Genomic DNA, 15242 nt, shown 5'->3' on the forward strand with positions numbered 1-15242 from the left:
TTCACACGGGACTCAGCTCAACCTGCCAGGCTCCAAGAGCACCCTCTCAGGACAGTCTTCCCAGCATGGGTTGGCGCAGCAGAGGTAACGTCCCTCCCCAGCCCAGCTCTGGCGCCCCAACCTTCCTCTGTCACAGACACCGGCAGCCATCACTGCCATGTCTGTCACCCATTCTGGCTCAGAGTGGGTGGGAGTGAGTGAGGTGGATCTCATTCTGGCCAAGTGGCTGACAGCAACCTATGACTCCCCAGAGCAGGGACCCGGGCTACTCTTAGGTTGTGGATGCTTGGAGCACTGGCTACTACTTCACAGCCTTAGGGGTGTTTATTTGAAAGGAAATGCAGAATTCAAACCAGAGGGTCTCCCTCCTGAGGGGAAGGGATGCCCTGGGGACAGTGAGCTGACATCACCAGGTGGGGAGGTGGGACCTGGCACAGCCCAACTCACCTCTTGGCCAGTGTGATGTTGTAGTAGCTGAAGAGCGTTGGCCAGTGGCGGAAGGACAACTTCCTCCATAGTTCCTCATCCTCAGTCCCCCAGGTTACCTCTGGGGCTGGGCTGTCATGGACGCCCTCAGCCGGAGCCCCAGGCTCGGGCAGCTCCCCTGGCAATGTCTGGTTCTCGGGTAACTTAGAGGCGCCAGGTGGGAAGATGGAGAAGGCGGGGTCCGGGTGGCTGGCAGGCAGCACACCACTAGGCACAGGCATGGAAGCCAGGGCGCCCTCGCCCAGAGGGCTCTGCTCTGTCACCTGGGCAGTGAGGTATGTGCGCAGCCCTGCTGGGTCTGTGTACACCAGGATGCCAATCCAGACAACGGTGCCAGCCTGCAGTGGGGCATCGGGTGCTCAGCAGGACCTCTGGGAGGAATGGGCAGCCCCAACCTGTCCTTCCCTCCTGCCTCTCCAAGTCCTCCCACTATGACTGGGGGCCAACTGCCCCCCAGAGGGACCTAGTTCCTTTTCCATGGTCGGGTTTGGGACTCCTGGCCTGGAAATACAGAGGCGCACCCTTAGGTTTGTTATAGAACTTTCCCATCCCCAACCCCCATCTCAGCTTGGGCCAGAAAGCTGCTACCTTTCCCATGGTCAGCATGGCCAGAGGGACCAGCTGCATGACCTGCTCCAGAGACACCACGGGTCCTAGTCCTCAGAGGGCCTCAGCCTCGCTGCCGTCTCACTTCAACTCCTTAGGAGAGGCCCACTGACCAGAGGCCAGCCCTGCTCCTTCTCCCCTCTGCCCAGCCCAGCATTTTCTGATGCCTGCACAGTGAACCCTGACTCGGGCAACCATGGTGGTTCCATCCCAGAGCACCCCGTCCTGGGTCACCCTGGGGAGACAACTCCTCTCCCTGACAACCTTGGCTACCTCTCCAAAGATGGGCTTATCACCCCAGAAACCACCAGGGTCTGGGCAGGAGGGTAGAGTGGGTGGCTTCCCAAAGCTAGGCTTCAAGAGGCCATGAAGGCCTGAGGGGCACCCCCCACCTCCGAGGCAAATGCAAAATGCACGAGGGACTTGAGCGCTGGCCCTCAGGCAGGGGTGGCAGGTACCATGATGAGGCGCTGTGCCAGGCGGGTTCGGGCCAGGAAGTAGACGACACGCAGCCTCTTGGGGAGCCGCAGGTTTCGGAAGGAGGACGGTTGCAGTGTGATGGTGTGGGGTGTGGACGGCCGCACAGCCAGCTGCCGCTCGAAGCGTGCTGGCTGCCCCGCCGGCTTAGCTGGGGGCAGGCAGGCCTCAGGAGGCAGCCGCTTGTTCAGGTCCGCTAGCTGTTGGGGGTGCAGCGGTCAGGGCCCAAAGCTGCTGTCCAGAGGCTGCCCGCACGGGGCTGCTGCCCTGCCTGAGGCCTGCCCCTCTCACCCAGAAATCCCCTGAGCACAGACAGGGATGCAGAGGAGGTGGGTGGGCAGGGCTCAGCCCAGTCCTACCTCCATCCGGCGAATGTCAATGGACAGGACAGTGGTGAAAAACAGCATCTGAAGGAAGAAGTCAGACACCAGGCCCACGACGGCGAAAAGACAGAACTCCTGGAATTAAGCAGATGAGGGGACACCATGACCTCACAGCCCAGCACCTAGAGAACCAGTTCCGTGCCTGCAGGCACCTCGGAATCTGCAGGGCAGTTTCAGGCAAGGCACAGCAGAGAGAAAGAAAAGAGATGCTGGTAGTTCTGAAATCTGGGAGAGGCCAAGGAGGATAATGCAGCAGCTCCCTCCCTCCCCACAAGGGGGCAGCAGAGACACCCCACCCCACCCCCCCGCAAACAACCCCCACCCCCACCACCCCATACACACACCTTTACCCAGAGAAGGCTGATGCCCGAACTTGGAGGTGAGGTGCTTTGACCCAATTTGGAAAGTTCTGAGCCCCACCAGCCTGCTACCCAAAAAGCCCTCCCTGACTGAGCCCCTGGCCCTGCTCACGTGCCATGGACCAACACCTACCTAGAGCCCAGGCCTGGCCTGGTTTGGGGGCTCTCAGAAATATTCCTGGCCAGTGACCACACTGGACCAATGAAAGGAGGGGAAGAGCTCAGGGGGGAATTAATTCTGCCCTGAAACTGAAAAGGGGTGGTCTCTCTGCTCCCCAAGCCCTGTGGATAGATGGAATTTTCTCAGATTTAAGTTTTTCTCCCCTGCCCTTGTTGCGACCTCTGGCACATCACCACGGCTTCTACTCAAATGTGGGGTAAGATGAAGGATGGAGCACACGGTGGCACCATGGTCACGTCAGCTCTAATGTCCCAAGACTGCCCGCGTCCTGCAGACGCCCTCTGGCGGGGGTGGGAGCCTGGGGCCCCTGTGGTCTCAGCTCATCCCCCAAACCTCAGCAGGCCTGCATGCTGTGGGGGAAGGATGGGGAGGGGATGGCTCTTCACTCCCTTCACACAACTCATCCCGGAACTGGCAGCAAGAGTCTGGGCTTCTGACTCAGTGTGGGTCCACCCCCACCTCTGCTCACAACCCCACGGCTGAGCCAGGGCTCTGGGCAATGGCCAGTGGCCCTCCCAGGGTGCGGGCCATGTGTTTAGAGGCTGCAGGGGTGGGTCAGGGCTCGGGCCAGGAAAGGCAGGAAGGGCCCAGTTCAGGGGCCCCACCGTGTTCTGCCTGAGAACTGGGAAACGAGGTCTGACTGGACTGCACAGCGGGCAGCCAGCCTCTGCTGCACCCACCAAGGCCCCTCCTCCCACTTGGCTGAATGAGAGACAGGCAGCGAGGGGCAAGGACAGGGTCAAAGGCAGAGGCTGCCAGGCTGGGAGCTCAATCCCGTGGCCCAGCCTCGGCTCACTGAGTCCTCCTCCTGAACCAGCTATGCCAGGACCACCCTGTGCACGGTGACAGCCATCTTGCCAGCAGAAGGCCCACCTCATAGGTGAAGGTGGCAGTGTAGAGTGGGTGTGCCCCGCACAGCTGGGGAAACAGCAGCTGGCTCCATGCTCACCTAAGGTGCAGCCCTGGAGGGGCCTTACCTGGATGGCAGGCACAAGGGTAAAGTAGCCAATGAGAATGATGCCCAGCTCTGTGGCCATGTTCTTCATGATGGACCAGCTCTCATTGCTTAGGCCTGCAGAGGACGACAACAGGACCATGGGGCCAGCACGTGACCGCTGTCTGCTACGTGTCTGCACACAACCACGTGGGGAGCCTTCTGAGGCAGCCATTCCACCAAAGCGCCCCAACCCTCAGGACCCTGCCAGTGCCCGGGCTCCAAGGTGCTGCTGTCACAGCTGCTGCAGGGAAGGAGGGTTTGGAGGGTCCAGGGGAGAGCTACAACCATCAGAGGAAGGGAGAAGCAGGGTGTGAGTTGAGCAAACCCAAGAGGAGAGCCAAGTGACCCCGAAGCTGGCACATCCAGCCTCACGTGCTGTCCTCGTCGGGTGTGCATGTGGGAAAATGGCTCGAGGGACAGAGGAGGTCGACGTGTTCTACCTCAGCCCCTCCCTGGCCCCCAGGCTATCACACAGTCCCACGTTTAAAGCTCTGAGCACCTAGTGGACAGCGGCCATTTCCCCTAGTCTCCTCGGAACCCTACATCTAGTGCAGGGCCTGGCCTCTCACAGCAGCTCACAGAGGTTTGCTGAGTGAACGAATGGCCTGCCCCCAGCCCTGCTCCCACAGATAGTGGGTGAGGAGGAGGAGGTGCAAGAGTTCAGACCTCCAGGCTCTTTTCTCGCTTTCGCCAGAACCCCAGATCCCCAGCTCCTGCCACGGAGGCCACAGGGGGCTTTCCTGACAGCTGTGGAGGCAGTGTCTCTGAGGTGACCAGCTTCAGGGGCCTGGGCCTTATGTGATGGAGTGAGGCAGGAGGAGAAAAGACCAGGTGCCAGCCTGACGAAGGGTCAAACACATGAGCCCCGCAGCAGAGTCTGGTTTGCTTTCTGACTGACACATGAACCAGGACAAAGCACGGCCTGGTGACTCCACGGTTCCTCAGGGCTCATGCTAACAAGCTGCCATGGGACGCTGGAGGCCACGGCAAGGGAGGCTCCTGGGCTCCCCGCTTCCTCAGCCGGAGGAGGTGTAGCCCAGCCCCCCTCCCCTGCCCTAGTGCACCCCGCACTCCCCACCTGTTACCTTGGGCGATGCGCAGCTTCACCTCGAGGTCCACTGGGGTGGAGACCACTGACTTGGTGAGCACCAACACGTTCTCGAGCCCAATGACCACCACAAGGTAGGGGAAAATCTCACTGGGGACAGAGAGGGAGAGGGTGAGCAGAGCGCTGAGGGCCCCCGACACACAGCTGGTGCTCAACAGGTTTGGGTCCCGGGGGGCTGTGCGGTTGGCACCCTATAGTGGGGGCTGCTGAGCGACTCGCACAGCACAAGACTGACCCCCGTCCCAGGAGGGCCTCTGTCTGCACGGCTCTCAGCTTTCAGGCAGGCTTCGAAGCCTTGTGGGGAGAGAGTGACCACCCCCATCTCCATCCATCCAGTACGGCAGAGAGAGGCCCCTGGGCTGCCCAGCTGCCAGAGCACAGCTCTCCGGGGCCTTCCCACACCAGACTCCCACATCGGCCAGAGGAAACCACCCCAGCCAAGCCATCAGGACCAAATGGAAGGGGGATGAGACCAGCCTAAAGCCCTACTCGCCTCTGTGGAGAAGCTGTGTTTGGAGACGAGCAATTGTTTCTAAAGAAAATTCTCCTAGCTGAGACCAGAGGCTCCCACTACCAGTAATGGTCTATGACAGAAGTCTAGGCACAAAGAACACCAGCCGAGGCAAACCTCACTGGGGTCTCCACTGTAGAGCAGTGGAAGTGGGGGGCTCTGAGGGCAGAGCAGACAGCTCTGGTGGGAGGGGGTGTTGAGCACCATCACCTTTAGGAAAGGAAGCAGTTCTGTGAGCAAGGAAGGTAACAGAAAACACAAAATCGCTGTTCCTGAGACCAGTCTGACAAGCCAAGGCAGGGCACAGGCCAACTGGCAGTACTCGCTAACTGGAAAGGCGGGTGGGGCCCAGCAGAGCTGAGGAGACTGAAGCCCGAGGACACACCCAGGGAAGGATTTTCAGACCACGTTTCAGAGAGAAATGGCAGGGAAAGCAAACCGTAGAAAGGTGACAAATTAGAATGTGTTTATGTCCTATGTCTTTTAAAAAGCTTACTCTAACGTCACCTATTTTATTAGGCATTTAAATGTTTTAATAGTAAGAAAGGAAGAAATGTACCTTCTCTGTCACACCCATCTATGGCTTAAGCCATCAAGAAGCAATTTGCACGTGTATACATAATATACAAATACACACATACACATCCATATACCCTACACACACACCATACCCATATATATATATGCATAAACACACATATATGCATATATAAATACCGACCCCATATACACACACAGAAATATATACATGAACGTACATACATACACATAACTATATATGTATTATATGTAAATATAGATATACTTTGTATATACATATGTATGAACACAAACCAGGTAACTTAAAGAGGAAAAAAATGTACCTCTTAAATGTCAAAATAACCATGTGAGAATATGGGGTAATAGCAAGCGTCCAGTGCAGGGCAGGCCAAGTGCCCAGAGGTGCAAGGTCCTCCGGCCTGCGGTCCCACCCTGCCACCCAGTGGAGCCTGCTCGGGACCTACCCGCCGTTGAGGGTGGGCGTCAGGCCGAAGAGTGTGCAGAGCCCCACCGACATGAGCAGCGAGCTAAGCACTGTGACCACGGCGGCCAGAGCCAGCCCCCACTTGGACTTGACCATGTCGATCTTGCCTGGAGGGCAGAGAGGGCACATCAGGATAGCATCTCCCCAGAGCGTGGCACACACAGGCCCTTCTAAACTGAGCTCCTAGGAGGGGAGTGTGCCCTGACAGTTGAAGGGAAGGCCCCGGTTTGACCAAAGAAGGTGTACACTTCCCAGTCTCAGGGGCGTAGTGTGTCCTTTGGGAACCCTTACCCAAGAAGGGACTTTTCTTGAGAAGTAAGAGGAGCCCTGGACCCACCCGAGCCCCTGAGACTCTGTGGGGGTGGTGAAGCCCCAGCTTTTGTAACCACCAGGCACGTTCTACATCTCTGCCTGGGCCACCTGCACAGGCAGGGAAGGGGGTGATCTGGAAATGCCCATATTAGCTCAGAGAAAGCCCCAGCCTCCTTGCCGTGGACCTACGTGTGGAGAAGTAGATGTAGGCAAACAAGATGATGTAGGTGGTCACAAGGGGGATGAGCTCAGCGATGCCAATCTCCTCCTTGAAGTGCACGTGGACCAGGCTCTCTGCCCGAAGGCTGCAGTTGGGGCTGGGGTGCAGGAGCATCAGGCGGGCCCGCAGGCTGCCCAGAAACCTGGTCATGGAGTGGGGTGGGGTAGATGGACTGTACCTCTTGGTCCAGGGAACAAAGACAATCCCTGGAAGGAAGGTCCGTCGGGGCTTCCCTCCTCCCCCTGTGTTGGAGGGAGCTTCTTTGTGGTGTCTAACCTTCCCTCCAGTCTCCAGGGTGGGGTGGTGGGGGGTTGGAAGAATTTAAAAGTTGGCAAAGGTGTCTCAGGACCTCCCCCTCAGCACCCCATTCCCAACCTATCACCCCACTCCAACTGCCAAAGGCCCAGAACAGCCAATCAGCGGCATCCTACGGGCCCTTGCTGGGAGCTATCTGCAGCAGTCTGCTGGGAAGGTTCTGAGGTCACATGGGGCTCAGTAGTAACCAGCTGGGGACCCCTGCCCTAGGCTCAAGAGAGACCACTGGAGGCACCAGGACAGTGAATTTGCCAGCCCTGCCTTCAACCCTTATTCTTTTTTTTTGGCCATGCAGTGCAGAATGCAGGATCTTAGTTCCCCAACCAGGAATCAAAACCACGCCACCCCCGCCCCTAGAATTGGGAGTGTGGAGTCTTAACCACTGGACCGCCAGGGAAGTCCCAGCGTCCCTTATTCTTTTTTTTTTTTCCATCGCCCCTTATTCTTAACCAGCTGTCAGGTCAAGTGTCAGCAGACAGCACCCTTCAGCCTAAGGGATATAAACATTTCTACAGGAGGCCTGAGAACTCCAAGTTCCCAGGGGGCATTCTGGACACTCTAACCAGAACAAGGACTAGTCAAAGCCTCCTGTCATTCCACAGCCCCGTCAGGAGCCCTGAGCGCTGATGGCCTTACTTGGCATCATAGTGCTGGAAGACCAGGGTGATGGTATACGAGACCAGCCTCTTCCTGGTGTAAAGGCTCACTCCGCTGTACTTTCCAGGGACACCGAACAGCAAGTCTGCAGACAGAACGCAGCAGGTGCTGACAAAGGAATGGCAGCTACTGTAGAGACACCAGGACCCCTCTCCACCCCCATCTCTGGAAACCAGGGGTAACCCCTGATCAAAGAGGACAAGGTGACCAACAGGCCCTCTGGCGGGTTCTCAAGGAACCTGCCCTGGAGGTACCTTTGAGCGTGGCTGAGGTCTGCAGGGTTTTAGGTTCGTGCTGATGGATGGTTCCGATGATGTCAGGATCAGCATGGAAGTGTTCCCGGTCATTCTGCCAGAAGTTCCCAGGGGAGAGCAGCAGGCATCCATGCTCGGGGAGGAGGTTCCGGAGCTTCCTGAGGCCTGGCAGCAGGTCGGTCACCTGCAGGCATACCTCCTCCAGGCTCCTGGTCCCGGAGCTGTGCGGGAGACAGGACAAGGCACCTGCTGTGTCTGCCAGCACAGGATAGGCCCACTGCACTTACGAGGTCTCCTCCGTCATCAGGCTCCCAGATGCCTGGTATCTCAAAGAGCCTGAGGACTAGGGCAGCAGGGGAAGTTCTTCCAGGTGGTCAACAACCAAACCATGTGGCTGTCTCACCTTCAAAGTGCATGTGGACCCCAAAAACCCATCACCTCCGAGGAGAAGCAAGATCTGGGAGTGTGCACAGCCCCACTCACTAGAATACCTTGGCCAGTTCAGCAGGCAGAGGGGATAGGGTGAAAATCAAGGGCTTTGTCTCGTTCACCAAAATGCCTGTCAAAGCCCTCAGCTAACTAAAAGCCAGCAGTGAGGCAGCTTACAAACACAGCACACTCCAGAGAATCACTGGTGGGCTGGGATTTCAGAAGTGTACCCCCAGGGACAGCTTGCTTCTTGTCAGCATGGCCACCACCATTAGATTCACATCTCACAACCCCTAGGCAGTGAGCCCTCTGGCTCACGAGTCAAACAGACCTCAGCTTGTCACAGGGTTGGCCCAGTGGATACCTAGTCTGAGACCTGGTGACGAAGCTCAGGGCTCTACCTGTGCCATCTGCACAGGTCCAAGGGGAACATAGCCACAGTGGACCCACAAGCGTGCTGAGAAAGGCAAAGCGAGCCCACCCACCTCTTTCTCACTTGTTCACCTTCCACAGAGCTGGCTGGCTCAATGGACTTACACTGAGGGCTGTACCCTCCCTTCAGTACAGAGCTGGATCAGGGAGGCTGCGGTCCCAGGGAGGCATACCTGTCTCTCAGCACATGGTTCCGTATCTCCTCCACCAGCTGGAATGCCCGGGACAGAGGTGAGCGGAACACATCTACTGCCAGGAGGTTCTTGTGCCAGGGAGATACTGAAGACTTCACAAATATCTGCTGGATATAAGCCACTGGGGCACCCACGTACTGCAGAAGAAATGGGGGAGGGTTAGAAAGGTCAGCTCAGCACAAAGGGAGAAACATGGCCCGTACTCAGGAAGGATTTACTGAGCACCTACTATGGGCAAAGCAATGTGGGGCCAACAGGACAGGCCTTCAAAAATGAATCTGTCCAAAGGGACTTCTTACCACTTAATGGACCACTTTCCTACACATTTTCCAATAGAATAGGGGTTGCCAAACTATGGCCACAGGCCATAAATTGAGCCTGGCACCTGTTTTTCTAAATAAAGTTTTCCTGGAACACAGCCATACCCACCCCATTCTGCACTGTTCTGCTTTCATGCAACAATGAGAGGTGAGTGTTCACGACAGATGGCATGACCCACAAAACCTAAACAAAACCTGTACTATCTAGCCCTTGATGCAAAATGCCTGCTGACCCTGCAATAGGCCATAAGCTCCCCAAAGGGTGTAGCCTATCTTGCCGATCCTGGTTTGGCCACTTGCAGGTCACTGGTTTTTGAAGCTCAATAGACCCAGTTCTAAATCTCTACTCTCCAACTGTATGGCCTTGCAGATGTTTTTGACTTCTCTGGATTTCAATTTCCTCAGTGAAAGGGAGATAATGACATTCACCCTGCAGCATCACTACGATTTGCACACAAGCACACGCATGCACACACACACACACACACACACACACATAAACAGCGCATGCAGAGACTTAAGTGCCGATGGAAACACTAGCAATAACAGGTGTGGCACATCGTCTCACTGACCCCCAAAACAGTCCTATGAGAAGCAAAGTGACTCTCTAGGGTTTCAGGTCTCAAGAAGGATGGTATGAGGATTCAAACCCAGGTCTCCTCGTTGAACACCACACTTTTCTCACTAGAACCTGCCATCTATCCTTAAAGAGCTAATATGCACTTAAGTGACAAAAGTGACACACATGTAATAGGCAAGGAATGACTTCCAGTGACGGATGTGTCAAGGAGCACCCCCAAAACAAGGTACTGGACTAGCTGCAGCAGAGTTATGGCCCGAGGGGAGCTGACTGGAGGCACGAGGTGGGGAAGGGCTGGTGGAAGAGGGGCAGCGAGGGCCTCTGAGGAGCAGCCTGGACAGCACAGAGGAGTCCTGGCGGGAAATAATGGAAATCACAGCAAAAATGAGAGGTGGCCAGGATGACACCTGACTGAGCCATCTGGATTTTAACCAGTGGACAAACAAAAGCCCCTGACTACCTCTGAGAGGGAGGGGCAACCTGACAAAGCAGTGCTCTGGAGACCCCCCTAAAGTTAGGCTGTCATCCACCCAGAGACAGGGATGGTCTGCCCACAGGCGTGAGGCACTGTGCAGAGCAGGCTGGAGGGAGCCGGGCCTGGCCGAGGGTTGAGGGGACTGTCCTGATGCCTGTGCCGCAATCAGGAACTCTGAAGGGCAGGTGTGTAGATGAAAGGAAGGCCATCTAGCCACTCAGTGATGCCGTACTCCAGGCTATGGCACAAGCAAGGGTTAAGATGCTGATCACACACAGCAAGTTAATATCTCCTGGGCCCCTGAGCCCCTGGGCGCAAAGGAACAACCCCAGGTATCCATCTGAGCCTTTGTGAAGTGTGTATTTATGAAAGGCTCTGGGGACAGAAGTCCTCACCCACTTAGTCTTCTGCAGCAGACTCAGCCCACTAGAAGCTGCGAGGAGGTAGAGAGGTACCCAGACAGAACTGACTGCCACAGGTCCTGACCCAATCAGCAGCTCATTGACTCAACACACCACACAGGCCTGAGTGTGGCAGGAGCTGCCCAGAGACCCACAGCTCTACAAGGAGAGTGATACCCGGGGGATCTCCTCAAACTCTGTGAAGGACACAGCACATCACCCAGGTAGAGCTGGCACCGTGGAGCCTCCAGATCCAGGTCTGTTCCCACTGGGCACAAGGCTGTGACTCCGCACATACCATCTCCTGTGCCCACGGCCCTCTTCACACACTCCACCCCCACCCTTAGGCCCACTGAGCCTGTGCAACTGAACCTTTGGTTTCCAGGCAGGACAGCTCCTTGGCCCTCCAGTCCAAATCCAGCCCCCTTCCCACCCAGGACGATCCAGGCCACCATTTCAACAAAGTAACAATGAACATACTTCAGAACCAGAGCTCTCGTTCTGGGCTCTAGGGATGGCTCCAGGAGTTCTATGAGCACCCTGCTTAACTCGTATTTCGTCTCAAAAGTGTATCTATTATTATCACGGTCATCATTTTTAGGGGAGAGGATCCATGGTTTTCATCAGATTTTCATAAGAATATGCAACCCTTATGCCCCAGACACCTCTTTTTCCTTTGACCTTCCACCAGCCCTGGGTAAAATCCATTGCTCATTGTTTTCACTCCTCAGCTGGTAAGCCTTACCAGACAAAAACCACGTAGAAGAGAGCCTATGGCACAGCCACGCTCTCCGGCCTTGGCTGGGCCTCCCTCTGCTGGCCGGCTCTTATTCACCTCCCCGATTTCCAAATGAACTTTCCAAGCAGCTATTCCACATCTGTCCAGCTCTTTCAAGATCTTGGGTCAGTCATTTAATATGACTGTATCAAACTCATCGTCCAATATATGTACCCTCAAACTCCCTCTTCCGGGCATCAGAATTCTCTTATGGTGGTTTATTTACAGGCATGAGCCTAACTCTTGTCATTCACTATCTTAGTTTGGGTTCCCCCAGCAGCAGGCCCTTAGACAAGTAGTTTCCTTGGGAGGTGGAGGAAACACAGGGAGGGGAGTAGGGACAGGAGCAGGGAAGGGAAGGCAGCCCACAAAGGGTGTGCTACTGAGCAAGCACCCTCTGTGGATAACTGGATTTAGCTGAGTTATCCGACATAAAGGAAGACAGCTGAGGTTACATACCAACTCCTACAGTTATTGGTTGAGGGCTGCTCCTAGGGGGTGTGAATTCTCCAGCACCTCAGGCCTTCTGTACCAGAGATCCTTTGACAAATGAGATGTGGATACTGGTGGCTGGAAAGCAGGCAGGCACGAAAATGGTAGCAGGAGATGTGGGCAGGGCCTACCACTCACTGTGCTGGGTCCTATCATAATCCCTACTTGATACTCAAGTAAGAAACAGACATGGAAACAGAGACAACACGAGGTATCCTAAGTGGGTGATGGAGAAAGCATAAGGGCAGGTGGAGTACAGATGCCCCTGGGTACAGAGGGAGGAGTGCTCACTAGATGGAGGCTTCCAACATGGCCCCAATAATCCCCACCTCCTGGCGCTCGTGCCCAAGTGTAATCCCCCTTGGGAGTGGGCTGGACCTAGTGACTTGCTTCTGACAAACAGAATATAGCGAAAGTGATGAGCTCTTATTTCTGAGATTAGGTTACAAAAGACTATGACCCTTAAGGCCATTATGCTAAGTGAAATAAACCAGGCACGGAAAGACAAATACCGTATGATTCCACTTATATGAGGTACCTAAAGTTGTCAAATTCACAGTGTCAAAAAGCAGAATGGTGGTTACCAGGGGCTGGGAAAGGGGGAATGCGGAGTTACTGTTTAATGGGTGCAGAATTTCTGTTTTACAAGATGAAGAGTTATGAAGATGGATGGTGGTAATGGCTGTACAATAATGTGAATGTATTTAATACCACTGAACTGCACACTTAAAAATGGTTAAGAGAGGGAATTCCCTGGTGGTCCTGTGGTTAGGACTCAGCACTTTCACTGCTGGGGTCCAGGTTCAATCTCTGGTCGGGGAACTAAGATCCCACAAGCCACATGGCACAGCCAAAACAAACAAACAAACAAACAAAAAGCAAAACAAAAACAAACAAAAAACAGTTAAGAGAGTAAATTTTATGTTGTGTGTATTTTGCCACTATTTTTTTTTTAATGGAAGGAAAAAGCAGACTACGAGTCCTCCTCTGCCCCCGCCTCCTTTAGAGCCACCACTCTGATGAAGTCAGCCATATCATGAGTTGCTCCAGAAAGGTCCATGTGGCAAGGAACTGAGGGGCTTTCAGCCAACACCCAATGAGGGACAAGAGTCCCTCAGTTCAACAGCCTGCAAGAAACCTGCTTCCAGCTCACTGTCTGAGTGAGCTTGGAAGCAGATTCTCTCCAGTCAGGCTCTGAGATAACTGCAGCCTTGGCTGACACCTTGATTGCAGTTTGTTAAGAGACCCTGAGCTAGAGGACCCAGATAAGAAAACCAAGTCTCAGAGAGATAAAAAGGATATGCCCAAGGACACACAGCTGATAGGCAGCAGACCAGGATTAAAGCCCAAGGCCGCCTAATTCCCAAGCTGGTATATTCTACCTGCCTGGGTAGTTCTGAACTATGTGAGTTCCCATGGAGAACAGGACATAGATGGAAACGCCCAGCACAAGCAGTGCAGGAGGGGAGCTGAGGTCCTGAGGACCTGTGGGGTCCCTGACCAGGGCTCCTTGGAAACCTTGCGTTCAGGCTCAGGCTACCACCAAACACTGCAGTGCTGGGCCAGAAGCCCAGCCACCTCTGTGAACGTGGCAGGTAGGTCTCGGTATGAGGTTCAGGTTTCCATGGTGACCTGGTCTAGGGGAGTCAGGCCAGTGCAGGACACCTCAAGTTTGCTGCTTTAAACACAATCCTTCCTTCACATTTAGAGAAAGTAAGCTAGAGCTCCAGGTATTTCACCTTTACACTGACACACCGAGGGGCTCGCTTTAGAACACCATACGGAGGACTCCCAATACTCAGCTCTTCTGGAAAGCAGGGCTCCTGCTCCTTGTTCTCCAGCCCTGGACAGGCGAGGGGGTGGGGTGTGGTGGGAAGGGCAGGCTCAGGGGACACGCCAGGGTTAAATTCTAGCTCCACCCCTGGCTGTGTGCCTTGGACAAGGGTCTCTACACTCTCCAACCCTCAGTCCCTTACTTACTGAGGGAAACGGGAATAAACTCTCAGACGTCAGCAGATCACTGTGAGGACCAAACAAAAGAACACACGAAACCATCTAGTAAGGTGTCTGGCCAAATACATGTTAGTTATATCTAGTTGTATCATTATGTCTTAAAACTCTTAAAATTGGTTTGGCATCCCTTTAAAATCAATCTCTCCTCCCCTTTCTTGTCCCCTTACCCTCCCTCCTAGGCACAGTCAACTCAGTCTCCAAGTTTCTCTTAGTTCAATTAGATTGACCTTCTTACCACCACTTTCATCATGTCATTGCCTCTAAGGGAATGACTTTCCACTGCCCAGAGAATTCATTTAAACTCCAGAGCCCAAGACTTAACTTGGTCCCACCTAACTTATCACCTACCAAGCTCCAAGAAAAATGCCTCACTTCAGACTCTCTGTCTCCTAAATAAGCCGTGCTTATTCAACAAGTCATTCAAAAAAAACCTTTCTTAAGCATATACTATGTGCAAAAGGTTGGACAAATTTGAATGAAACATGATTGCAACTAGGTCACACTACAGTTCACAAGGAGAAACAGAGCACACATCTGCAAGACAGCTGGGGAAGGCCTCCTGGAGAGCGTGATGTGAACTAAGGAGTAAAAGATAAGGAGTGCATGCCTGGTGCACTCAGAGGGCAGTCCAAGTATGTGAACCTCTGTTCTTCTGCCCTCTGCTCTGACCAGATCTAATCAATGACGATGACAGCCAGAAACATTTATCGAATGCAAATGATGGGCCAGGCACTGACCTAACTTTTGCATTCTTTCACTTAATCCTATGACAATGTATAATGCAGGTATAATTATTATCCCCACTTTATGAATGTGGAAACTAAGGTACACAGGTGTTACATAACCTGCCCAAGGTCACATGCCTGTGAAATGGAAAGTCTTCACCTTTCTGCTTTGCTCTGGTCTTCCTCTGGTAAAAACACCCCTCCTTCCAGAGGGAACTGTCCTCCCCTACCCCACAAGGCCACTGATCAGTGACTCCAACACAGGGCAGACCTAACTCAGAGTGCAAGGACCCAGTAGAGTTGATTAGAGTCCTTTCTGGAGGACACAGAAAGGCCTAACTGCAGGGTGCAGACACTACCCCATTGGGGGGGAACACTTCAGCAAAAGGGGAGAAAGAGGACTATATACTATATAGAAAGAGACACCTCCAGCATACAGAAAGAATTACAATTCAATAAAACGAAATCCAAACAGCTCAATTCAAAATGGGCAGAACACTGAAACACTTCACA

General features: G+C 54.1%; 1 protein-coding gene across 4 annotated transcripts in view; it reads right to left on the bottom strand.

Annotated features, from left to right (window-relative positions):
- SCAP (SREBF chaperone) overlaps window positions 1-15242 on the bottom strand; it is a 93897-nt gene that overhangs the window by 4579 nt on the left and 74076 nt on the right. For 3 of the 4 annotated variants that reach the window (XM_082411958.1, XM_082411957.1, XM_082411956.1), the window contains exons 4-13: window positions 8925-9082; window positions 7891-8111; window positions 7616-7721; window positions 6634-6806; window positions 6113-6239; window positions 4575-4687; window positions 3470-3564; window positions 1929-2027; window positions 1551-1769; window positions 448-824 (exon numbers count right to left, since the gene is read on the bottom strand). In XM_082411958.1, coding sequence (XP_082268084.1) covers window positions 448-824; window positions 1551-1769; window positions 1929-2027; window positions 3470-3564; window positions 4575-4687; window positions 6113-6239; window positions 6634-6806; window positions 7616-7721; window positions 7891-8111; window positions 8925-9082 — 1688 coding nt within the window. The remainder of the gene's footprint in view (window positions 1-447; window positions 825-1550; window positions 1770-1928; window positions 2028-3469; window positions 3565-4574; window positions 4688-6112; window positions 6240-6633; window positions 6807-7615; window positions 7722-7890; window positions 8112-8924; window positions 9083-15242) is intronic. The other variant, XM_082411959.1, reaches the window with a different exon arrangement.

This window comes from Balaenoptera physalus (genome assembly GCF_965194825.1).
Source record: "Balaenoptera physalus genome assembly, chromosome: 11".
Classification (NCBI taxonomy): domain Eukaryota; kingdom Metazoa; phylum Chordata; class Mammalia; order Artiodactyla; family Balaenopteridae; genus Balaenoptera; species Balaenoptera physalus.